Below are 12058 nucleotides of genomic sequence, written 5' to 3' on the forward strand. Positions count from 1 at the left end.
AGCCGATTGGCCGTGCTGGAGGTAAACAAGGAAATGAGCGTTGCAGCGTCTCAGCGGGCTGAAGCTAATCGGTGGGTCCCGGTTCAAACACGAAGGTTTCATTCAGTTTCAGTGATTCTCCTGAGTGGTTTTCCTGTCAGCTTCACTTCGGATAAACACACCCGGCGGTAGAGGCAGTTGGCTGGAAAAGAGGATTTCAAGTGTGCGCGTTAGCCGGGGAGTTAGCCTGTTAGCTGCGGTCCGTTATTCCATTGTGTCAAAGCGTGAAGCAGACCCGGACTGTTCGCCGTTATTACAATACAGTTACAAACCCGGAATAATGTGTGACACAGCAAACTTACTGAAGAGTCTTCGTTCTAATCTTGTCCTTTTTTCTTTCCGCCATCGAACTGTGTTTTAGTAAAATACCGTAAATAAAAATCAAGTCTGGTCAAATGGGTTTATAAAATATAATATATAATAAAAAGTGCTCTGATTCAGGTGACAATCATAAAATCTGATGTAGGGCGGTTACCAACGATTACTCTCATTATTGATTTTTTTCAATTCATCATTTAGTCTATAAAATATGGAAAAGCAGTGAGTAATGCCCATCACTGTCTCCAGGGCCGCAGCCAGGATTTTAGAAATACCATATTTTCTTAAACTGGTGGATCACCTCCTGGTGCCCGTCATGCAGTGGGCATGTCGACTCGGCTTAATGTATCCGTCACTGTAACTTCATAAATCCAACAATATAATCATGTGATTTTCAACACTTTGTCCTGGATTACTCATCTGAAGTGTTATTGTCCTTTTTCAGTCGCTGCGGGTGTGTGCGTGTTAATGTGCATTTTCCAGCGCACAGTAGAGGGCGGACTTGAGGAGCATGGCACCCAGACGGAGATTTGATTTCAAATTCAAAGAGCGAGTTTTGGAGTACGCGGAGAAACACTCAGGAGAGAAAACTGCACGGCACTTTAACATTGACACGAAAAGAATCCGATACTGGAGGAAACAGAAGTGCGAGCTGCTGTTAGCCGACAAGGGGAGAGCGCGGCTGACTGGAGGCGGGAGGAAGAAGGTCAGCTTGGAGCTGGAGGAGCGGCTGTCAGAGTGGATTTACTCCATGCGGGACAAACACAACCGAGTATCAAGAAATATGATCAAAAATAAAGCGTTGGAGATCTACCCTTCAGTGAGCGATGGGGGGAAGGTGTTTGTGGCTAGCACAGGTTGGCTACAAAGATTTCTAGAGCGCAACGACCTCTCACTTCGGCGTCGCACCCCCATGATCCAGACGGACCCGAGTCTACTCACAGAGAAACTGGTTTCGTTTGTTGACTACGTCGGCAAGGCGGTCGGCTCCAACGGGATTTTAGAGAGGGACATCATCGCAATGGACGAGGCTACGGTTTGGTTTGACGTGGTGCCCCCCACCACTACAGACACAGGAGGCGCTCTGAAAAGCACGGGACACGGGAAAAGCCATCTCACCGTCGTCCTCGCCGCCAAGGCCGACGGCACCAAACTGAAGCCGTTCATCGTGTTCAGAGGAGCTGCCGGAGAAGTGGCGGCGATGCAGCAGCAGGTCTCCGGCGCGGTGATCTCCTCGTCCGTCAACGGCTGGATGAACGACGCTCTCACCGCCGACTGGCTGCAGTCCGTGGCGGGACAATTCAACTTGACCCCGCGGCTCCTGGTGTGGGACTCGTACCGCTGCCACATCGGCGCCGCCACCAAAGCTGAACTGAAATGTGGCTACAACATCACAACAGCCGAGATCCCGGGAGGCTGCACTAAATATGTCCAAGCCCCCGATGTGATGTGGAACCAGCCCTTCAGGCAGAGTCTGCATGACGCCTACGACCAGTGGGCTGCTGGGGACGCAGACAAGGAATACACAGCCGGGGGGAACCTAAAAGCCCCCGGCCGCCGCCTGCTGGTGGACTGGGTGGTCGCGGCCTGGGACAAACTGGACCAGGATATGATCAGAGAGTCTTTCAAAGTCTGTGGACTGTCTGTGAAAAGTGACGGGAGCGAAGACGACCTCATCCTCTGCTTCAGGGAGGGACAGCCCTGCGCCGCCGGGCGGGAGGCTCTGACCCGGGTCAGACAGCAGAGCCGGGAGAACCGGTGCCAAGCAGCCCAGGAGGAGGAAGATGAAGAGGAGCTATTTAACAATGAACTTGTTGTGCTTGATGATGATGAGGAGGAGAAGAACAGTGATAATGGTGAGGATGATGAGCCTGATGATTGTGGTAAATACGAACAGCCATTAATGTGATTAATGTTTCACTGTTCGCCGGCTCTTTACTCGACTGTAACACGTTGTTTCAGGAGAAAATGTTTCCAATAAATGTATTTCGATATTCATCATCATCATCATCAATCACTTATTCATTCTGACACTCTGCTTTGTCATCATTTAATCTGTCCTGCAAATGTTTCACAACAAAAGCCTTGTTAGGGATTCTGTAACGCTAGAGGGCTTTTAATTTGAAACTAGTGCAGATCAGAAAACAAGGATGCTTCAAACTAAAATACGATCAAATATGTTTATCAAACAGGGAACGTCTCTAATATAAGCCTGCTTCAAATAAAGGCCTGGTGGCCACTTATTCAGAATTCATGGTACCGGGGTCAACACCAGGGAAGTCTCCAATTTCCGATGAACGATTATTTTCATGAGAAGTTTATCTGCAGATTGTTTTGTGCGTTAATTGTCGTGCTTCAGCTCATCAATGTCTCATCAATGAAATGTCCACAACTTCCCAAAGTGACCTCAAATCTAGAAGAAGAAACCAGCAAAGTTTCCATTGAAAATCGATGAATAATCGATGAACTGACTGATGGTTTGAGCTCATTAGTCTTTGTTGTGAAGGCTGTCTGCTTCAGACTGAATGATCTGTGTCGTCTCTCTCTCAGCCTCTGTAGAAGCAGCCATGTCCGTCATCATACAAACTCGTGGTGAAGTCGGCGGTGGCGTCGCGGCTCACCTGCAGTGTCCCCTCTGCGGCCATTTCTCCAAGAGCCACGCCCACCAGCTGTCTCACATGGCGGCCTCTCACCCCGCCTGCCTGGACGGCGTGGCGGTGGGTCGCCTCGGCAACATCCTGATGTACCAGAGCACCGCCCGGCTGTTCCACTGCTCCGACTGCTTCTACACCAGCCGAGACTTCACCAAGCTGTACAAACACATCATCTCCAAACACTGCATGGACGAGAGGGAGGGGGGAGGAGGAGACGACGGGAGGGAGGGGGGAGGAGGAGACGACGGGAGCGAGAAGGGGGAGGAGAAGATGGGAGAGGAAGGGGAGGAGGAGGACAAGGAGGGAGGGAAAGACGCTCTTAAAAGTAAGAGGGGCAGTGAGGCTGAGGAGGAGGAGGAAGGGGAGGGACACAATGAAGATGGCGCCTCCCAGAGGCTGGAGGCGGTCAAAGCAGACAGTGAAGGAGATGAAAGCGTGCTGATGTTTGACGGCGCCGGTTACCGCTGCCTCATCTGCGGCTGGAAGAACAAGCTGAAAGGTCTGGGCATCAACCACGTGGTGAGGAAGCACGACATCCCCAAAGCGTACGCCGCCCAGGCCGTCCGACGGGACGCCGCCGCCCCCAAACAGACGCAGAGCAGCGGGGCGGAGGAGGAGGAGGTGGCCGGGCTGAGCGGAGAGCTGCTGAAGGAGGAGATGGAGGCCACGGCCAAAGTGGTCCGCTTCATCTCCAACCGCTTCGTCTGTCTGATCTGTGGCTGGAAGACCAAACTCAAAGGTACGGGGGCCGGTTCTCCCGCCACTCAGCAACTCACGTTCTGTCCCTTTAAGTCTTCAGTCTTAACTCGAAGACTCGAATACTTCAGATGACCTCAGTGAAGCCCTAAAAGAGTTAAAGGAGTCTCCGCTCCAGAGATATCATCTGTTGTATTCCTCAGTCGTCCTCCTCCTCAAAACATGGCGCCTACATTACCCACAATGCACCCCCAACACAGACAGTTGTACAACATTTCCCTGTACTGCAGTAGATGTAGAAAGTAGCAGAAAAATACCTCAAATGTGTACTTGAGTACAGCACTTGAGTAAATGTACTTGCTTCCATTCCACCTCTGATATTACTGAGACGTGAAGAGTAACAGTTCTACCTGTGGGTTGTTCTCTCCCTCTGCTTGTTCTCGCAGGTTTTGCCATCAGTCACGTGGTGCGCAGCCACGACGTCGAGCGTCCGTACCGCTGCAAAGACTGCAGTCGCTCCTTCTTCCTGCCCAGCCGGCTGCAGCAGCACGTCAGAGCGGCCCATCGGCCCGGACGCTACGCCTGCCCCTTCTGCTGCTTCAGGTCCCACTTCCTGGGGGGCTTCAGGAGGCACTGCAGCCGCTGCAACGCCCGGGAGGAGGAGGAGGGAGGGGGGGGAGGAGGAGGAGGACGAGGAGGAGTAGGAGTAGGAGCAGGAGGGGGGGGCGGCGAGGAGGAAGACATCGAGGAGGAGGAGGAGAACGAGGAGAGGAAGGAGATGAGAGGGGGGAGGAAGAGAAGGAGAGCAGGGAGGGTGATATTGGAGGATGATGATGAGGATGACTGAAAGGGTGGAGAGGGAGGAAGGTCTCTGTTTCCATTTGTTAACATGTTGCAAAGCTGCTTCTCAACACTGAACATGTTCAGACACTACAGAGTGAATAAAGGGGTTAACTCGCTGCTTCATCTTCTCTTCTGAGTCTACTTAAAGAGTTATTGCTGCTCGTTCTGTCAGCTTATGTTTTAAAATGTGGAGGCCTTCGATCCAGCTGTTCAAACAGGTGTTCAGTGGAGACACCTGCAGGTCAAAGCGAAGAAGGCAGAAAAGTCACGATGGTGGTGGTACAACTACAACCACAGAGGAGAGAATATTTCATTAAATATTTAAAATATTTCATTAAATGTTTAAAATATTTAACGTTTTATGAAAAAGCAGTTAAGATATTGATCATGACTGACTTTAAACGTATTGATTTCTGAATGACACCTGCAGCACAGTTATTATAATAAGAGTTATGATAGTACCAAAACTACTAATACTACTACTAATGTACTTTACATCAGTAAAGTGTGTGTGTGTGTTGACCTGATTCCTGCAGTGATCATGTGACAGTAAACAGTGACTCTGCACCAATGAATGTTTGTTATTTATTTAGCCAAACATACAAAACAAAGCCACCAATCACATCAGAGCGACGACACATCCGCCTCCACCAGAGAAGAAGAAATAAATCTGCTTTATGATTAAGTTTAAGAAAACAATGTGAAGCACCGAGCACACAACAGGAAACACTGCAGCTCCTCTTCCTCCTCCTCCTCTTCCTCTGAACAAATCTAAACCCCAGTTTCTTCTCCATAATCACTGCAGGAACAAAGTCATGACTTATAAGAACTAAGAAAACCCCCTCTATTAAAGCCGCTTCCACTGCAGGAGCCTCAGCCACTTCGTCTGCTTTCGTTTCCAGCAGCCGTCCATCGCGATTGGTCAAGCAGATGTGATGTCACAACATAGCTGCTCCATGCTGGCTGCTCTGTGAGGCTGTAGGTGGTTTGAGCTAAATGCTCAGCATGCTAACGTTACGCTAATGCAGATGTTCTCCATCATGATTTAGCATTTTAGCATGCTAACATCTGCAAATTAGTAAACGTTATTAGTCTTGCAGGTATTTGATCATAACCCAATTAAATTGTTGACCTCATGGTGGCGCTACATGAAAAGTCTGTCGAGAGATATCACATTCGACGGCCAGACGAGCCACTAGCATGGCTAACGCCGATCAACTCTTTTCTTTTACTTGAAAAACATGTTGAGGAGGTGAAAGTCCTTTATTGTCTCAAGCTGCATAAGACCAACACAACCTTCACCACACTGACTGTATGCAGCCTGACAGGCGAAACCTGGGGCAGAAGAGTCCACCAAACACTGCTGTGAGCTCTGAAGGCGGCTCGGACGAGTGCACCAACAGTTCATCGAGTCTTCCCTCAGAGGACGACGTCTAGAGAGCAAATCAAACTAAAACTGGGGAACAAAAAAAGGCCAGAACATCTGGAACAAACTCCACCACAACATCAGCTCCTCTTCATCAGTCTGAACGGTCTCCTTCACCAGACAGACACAGATGCAGCCAGATGTTCAGAGCTAAATCTAAATATCAATCAGAACTATTCCTTTCATGACGTTTATCTGAGACGCCGTGGCTGTAGAGGGCCTGGTATCGCAGCGTCGGGTTACTGATTGTTCCTGCAGTGGAACACAGCGAGAACATCATTGAAGAACATAGAACCCTCTGACGGTGGAACACTGCAAATCTTAAACTCTAACGGAAAATATATCAGATTTTCATGAGGAGCACAAAGCACCGGCTTCCCCACAACCTTTAAGTCTCGGCTTTTTCTACATCTTAACAGGAAGTCGCAGCAACCGCCGGCGGCCATCTTGTGTCCCTGCCGTGTCAGTGGAATAACGGAGACGATCCTTTAAGCCGAGGAGGACAGCGACGTCACCGTCCCGTCCTTGTTGTCTGAGCTCATCCAACAGTTTCACATCGTTACAGATCTTTCTATAAAACTTAAAACTCATTCACATTGTTTGTGTCATTCGATTGATTGACAGCTGGAAGTCGGTTCTGTCCCAGAATCCCCTGCTGTCTGTCAATCATTCGGGTCATCCGGGAGGTTTTAGTGTCATCAATCAGACCCGAATAACGGACAGTCCGTCTGGTTTCCCTGACAACGCTGCAGCGAGGGGGTTGTGGGGGGGGGGGTCAGAGGTCAGATGTGTCGGGGGCACCACGCCCCCTCCAAGGCGGCCATGTTGATTCCTCTCAGGTCGCCGAAGTCGTCGCCGTCTCCGTCGCAGTACTCGCCGTCGTCGTCGTGGTCGTCGAAGCGCGGCGTGTAACTGGTCGATGCCTTCTGCTGGAGAGGTATTAGACACCACCGGGAATATTAGCCCTGAATAATTTTCATTAAGAAATAAGATTCATCATGTGGGACAACGACAACAACAACATCTCACAAATGTTCTGTCACAAAGTCACGACGGAAATGTTCGGCATTAAAGTCAGCTGGACTTCAGTCGTGATGAGAAATGTGTGAGCTGAAGTCTTCATTCTGAACATAGTAGTAGTACATGTCGTAGTACATGTCGTAGTATAATTACTAACTTTACCGTTCGAACCACCGGCTCTCTGAAGGGGGGGCAGACCATGTGGAAGCGAGGGATGGCCACGTGGAAGACTTCCTCTTTATTGGCTACAAGAGAAACAAACATGAGAACAACAACAACAGCTTCAAAATAAAAGCCCTTTAGCCATCAGGAATCCAACGAAGAAAGAAAGTGTCACTGCAGGACTTTTACTGTGAAGCACCCGCAGGCACAATACATACACAGTACTGTGCTGAAGTTAGCCTTGATTGCTAGCTTCTGGCTAAACTTGATTTTTCGGGCATTACTACCATAAAATCTGATCATTCAAATCTGATAACTTATCGTATATTTACAAGCGTGAATTATGAGTCATAAAGGTTGATAATAATAATCATAAAGGAGAGACCAGAGAGCAGAAAATATATATATATATATAGATATATATATATGTGTATTACCCAGCCTGTGGAAGGTGTAGTGGCCCTCCATGTACTCTGACGGGGTGGAGAAGGTGGTGCAGCTGGCGTACTCGTGGACTTTTCCAGGTGTCATGACCGGAAACTCTCCTGCACACAAACACAGACACAACGTGAGCAGGTGATATCAGCCGGGTGGAGCTCAGTGGAGCTGCGCAGGTGGTCATGTGATGCGGGCCACGTACCGACCACGCCGGGACCCTGAACTTCCTCCACGTTGCCGTCAGAGGTGGTGATCTTCCAGTAGCGGCTGTCGAGCTGACAGGCGGCTTCAGGCGACGCGCCGCTCGACATCTCTATCCTGCAGATGCAGATTCATTACAACACGGGAGCGACTGGTACTGTAGGTACAGACAGACAGACAGACAGGCAGACAGACAGGTACCTGATGCGGTAGGTGAAGAAGAAGTGCGGTGGATGGACGGAGGAAAGCTCGGGCAGGAAGGAGGTAGAAACAGAGACGGTGATGTCACCGGTGGTCGCCACGCAGCCCTTATCGTGGACATACCTGCAGACACGAGCGCACACAACAGCCACACAATAAAGAATTGATTCACTTGAACTGAAATTGATTTTCATTGATATTTTTTCTTATGATGAAAACGTGCATTTGTTAGGGACTCATGTGAAAAGGTGATTGTAATATTAAACTGTTGATATATTTGTTTCTACAGTGCATTTAGGTAAACAGTTTGTATGCAGGTGTGTCACCTGAAGATCTGGTCTCTGATGATTGGATATTCTCCTGTGACGACGTTGTGGACGTAGGTCGTGAACCACTCTAAGAAACAGGAACCTGAACACACACACGCAAACATTCACAGTTTACACACAATGCAAAAGTCCCATACAAGAACAAAACATTTTTAACATGGCCACAGGCAGAGACTTCTTTCGAATTGGCTCTTTGTCTGACTTCTATTTGGGGGATGTAAACAGGAAGCAGTAGACTGTCTCCATTAAAGTATCTGAATCAGCTGTCTGCAGTGTCCTCATGGACATACAGACAACTATCACTGATCACTGTGAGACTGATGGAAACTTAAAAACAGGAGGATTCTCAGGGAAGTTCAGCAGGGTCTTTTGTGGTGATTTCTAAGTGGATTTAAGGACATTTATTCATGATGGATCAGAGATAATCATGTCCTCAGAAAGTGACACTGAATCTAAAAACGTCTGTTCGTCTCTCAGAGATGAATGAACGAACCTGTGATGAACATGTCGATGGCCGAAGGATCCTGAGCCGTCTGATCCTGAGAGACAAAGACAGGAAATGAGTAGAAGTCAGTGACGTCAAATCACCAAATAGGACTTTTTTTGAGGAAACTACGTCCAACGCTTTAAGACTTTTCAAGACAAAGTCAAAGCACTTTCTGTAAAGCACTTTTATTTTGAAAGGTAAGGCAGACAGGAGGGTTACGGACGGGGCAGGGGTAGAAGCTCTCGAACATCCTGCGTCCCTCTGCCGGCTCCAGGGCCATGTACTGGCTGAGTCCGGTGTGGAAGCAGAAGGTGAGCGGGAGGCAGCGTCTCATCCCCTTCCTCTGCTGGAAACCTCCGGCCGCCGTCTCCACGTCCAGAAGGACCTCCGACCGGTAGTGGTTGGACAGGGACATGCTGCCCATCAGCCTGAGGACACACACAGAGAGACACAGGCAGACAGACAGGTGGTGGTTAGACAGAGAGGCGAGCAGAGTCAGGGAGGCCCTGTCTGACAGATACCGACCCTGGGATCACCAGTTTCTGTCCGTTGTGGATGCGGTACGAGCAGCGGTAGTCGTCTGGAAGTCTGCAGCCAATCTGAGCCTCGATGTCATTAAGCTCCACCTCTGTGGCGCCCTCTGACGAGGAAAACACACACACTTTTTATTACATGTTTATACACTGAGTAAAAAGCTTAAACAAATGAACAAATCCCAATAATAGTCATAATATTATCATATTTCTGGTGTATGAGTCTTTATTGGAGTGTATAATGTGCACAGCTGATCACATGATCAGCAGGTGTCTCTCGTGTTGAAGCAGGTGTGTTGTTGTGGTTGCGTCACCTTTCAGCGATGCGATCATGCGTGGACACCTCTGCTGCAGGAAGCTCTTCAGCTGCTCCCAGGCTCTCTTCAGGACCGGGTAGTACTGACTGTAGCGGCCCAGGTCCCTGTAGTACTGTTTGAACAGACAGAACCAGGACACACCGCTCTGCAGCCGGTCCGCACTGAACACACACACACACACACACAGTGGTGAAACTTTCACACCTCAGACGACAGAAACACCTTTTAGAAATATTTACACTTGTTTTCTATTGTTTTTTATGCACACAATGAAAACACACATACAAACATTGTGTGACAACAAGACTTCAGGAAGCTGCACACAGTCACAGTGACTCTAAAACTACAGATTCGATATGTTAATCAGCTTTATGGGTGTACAGAGCCCGGCTAGCCGTTTCCCCCTGCTTCCAGTCTTTATGCTAAGCTAAGCTAACGTTGCCGTACTCCTTGAAGACTGGAGGAGTACTCACTCTGTCAGCAGCCAGTGTTTGGAGCAGAGCGTTTTCCACAGCGGGTTGTGTTTGTACAACTCGTTCAGCCTCCTGCTGACATAACTGCAGCTACAGAGGACAGAGACAGAGACAGACGCAGGGAGAGAAAACTCATTGAGATCACAGTTTAATGGACACACAAGCAACAGGCAGACAGGAAGATACCAAACATGCTCCAGTTGAAGCTCCTTCAATGAGGCGGTTTGCTGCTTTTGTCTGTTTTATAACTTTATAAACCAAATATTTGTATTTTTTTGGACTGTTGGTCGGACAAAACACGACATCTGAAGACGTCACTTTGGACATTTTACAGCCAAAACGATGAATTGAGAACATAGTGAGTGGTGGAAAGTAACTAAGTACATTTACTCAAATACTTTAAGTACATGAAGCTGATTACCCTTGTGTACTTTTACTACTGACACTTTCAACACATTTTGATGATTATACTTTTGTATCTGTAGTATCAGTACTTTTACTTTAATAAAGAATCTGAATACTTCCTCCACCACTGAGAGGAATTAATAAATAATAAAACTAATCGATAGCTGCAGTCCTGTATAAGATAATCATATATTTTGTTTATAACATTTGAATCTGTAAAATAACTCCAGCTGTCAAATAAATATATCATATATATAGTAAAAAGTACATTTGACTCTAAACTACAGTGCAGCGGAAATATAAAAGTAGCATAAAATGGAGTTAAAAGTACCTCAAATCTGTGCTTAGATGCAGTATTTGAGTATATAATTACATGACAGCACTTAATAGGATAATAATGTGACAATAACTGACGTGTCGTTCGGTCTCAACAAGCTAACAAACGTAAACAAACACTTAGCAGCTGTTAGCATGCGGCTAACTGTAAACAAGATCTTTTATCTTAGCAAAGTCGCCATGCTAGCTCGGTGCTACATGACAGCTACCGTTTAGGTGTCGTTGTAATTAATAGTTGCTGGAATCAGCTGATAACATCTCTTTCTACCACTCTGTTAGAAATTAGCACAAAATCAACTGCTAGCTTAGATGCTAGGATAACGAGCCGCTACTGCTTGGGACGAACGTCATTTTAACCGACAGTAGCTAGCTCGTTTGATTACATTAGCTTTATTTTCATCACTGACAGTCATTTAATTTACATGCACTTTCCGTGGGGACATGAACGTGTATTTCTGAGGCTTATTTCGATGCTGTCTCTCACAGCACCTTCAGCTCTGCTCACTCTCACTGCTAATGTTGTTGTTAGCCGCCTGCTAGCTAAGCAGCAGCCGCTAGCCTGCTGGCGTTCTGCGTCTTGCTTACTTCTCTGTTCTTTAAAAAACAAACATTGTTTACTGTCACCGCCCGCTGTGTGTTCTGGGGTGATCGGGCTGCGGTGTCAGATACATACTGGACCAGGTCCCTGAAGCCCAGGAAGGATAAAATGTGCAGCAGCGGGTCTGAAGGGAGATGATCCATCCGTAACTCCGTGGAAGCTGCCATTGTTAGCATCACTTCTTCTTCTTTCTTCTTTTTAATGGCAGCTGGCAACCAACGTTAAAGTGCATTACCGCCACCTGCTGCCGTGGAGTCAGAGTTACACCTATGATCCAATCCAGACTCTCAGGTGACTTCTGTCTTGTTTTATAGTTTATGTTCTGGATTATTATTTACTTTTATTCTTTGTTTTTGCTGTAAAGTACTTTGTGACTCTGGAGCTATATTCATTTATAAAAATAAAGTTATTATTATTATAATTACGCTTTCTGCTGCATTCAGTGTCAAAATGAGCACGTCACCTATGTTTTGATTTGAATCCCTCTGTGCTCACCTGCAGGACGACGTGCACCTTCACTTACCAAGAAATGATGTTCCGTTTAAACGAACCTGAGTACAAAACATAATAAACTAATAAATG

The 12058-nt window shown here is 47.4% G+C and overlaps 2 protein-coding genes across 4 annotated transcripts; one reads left to right on the forward strand and one right to left on the reverse strand.

Moving 5' to 3' along the window:
- Positions 1-868: 868 nt before the first annotated feature.
- On the forward strand, positions 869-4554 carry LOC139306440 (major centromere autoantigen B-like). The gene is made up of 3 exons (XM_070930297.1): positions 869-2213; positions 2908-3750; positions 4154-4554. Exons 1-3 carry the CDS (start codon positions 869-871, stop codon positions 4552-4554), a joined length of 2589 nt encoding a protein of 862 aa, XP_070786398.1.
- A 573-nt stretch (positions 4555-5127) lies between these two features.
- Positions 5128-11643, reverse strand: fbxo3 (F-box protein 3). 3 transcript variants are annotated; one of them, XM_070930562.1, is made up of 12 exons: positions 11552-11643; positions 10138-10227; positions 9662-9825; positions 9340-9454; positions 9038-9242; positions 8821-8866; positions 8325-8409; positions 7999-8121; positions 7799-7914; positions 7596-7703; positions 7159-7241; positions 5128-6902 (listed from the first exon to the last, which is right to left on the reverse strand). In XM_070930562.1, exons 1-12 carry the CDS (start codon positions 11641-11643, stop codon positions 6759-6761), a joined length of 1371 nt encoding a protein of 456 aa, XP_070786663.1. In that variant the 3' UTR covers positions 5128-6758. The 3 variants fall into 3 exon arrangements, with proteins under 3 accessions (XP_070786663.1, XP_070786662.1, XP_070786664.1); XM_070930561.1 differs by having other exon boundaries at positions 5128-6905; XM_070930563.1 differs by having other exon boundaries at positions 6830-6941.
- Positions 11644-12058: the final 415 nt, after the last annotated feature.

This window comes from Enoplosus armatus, chromosome 24 (genome assembly GCF_043641665.1).
Source record: "Enoplosus armatus isolate fEnoArm2 chromosome 24, fEnoArm2.hap1, whole genome shotgun sequence".
NCBI lineage: Eukaryota > Metazoa > Chordata > Actinopteri > Centrarchiformes > Enoplosidae > Enoplosus > Enoplosus armatus.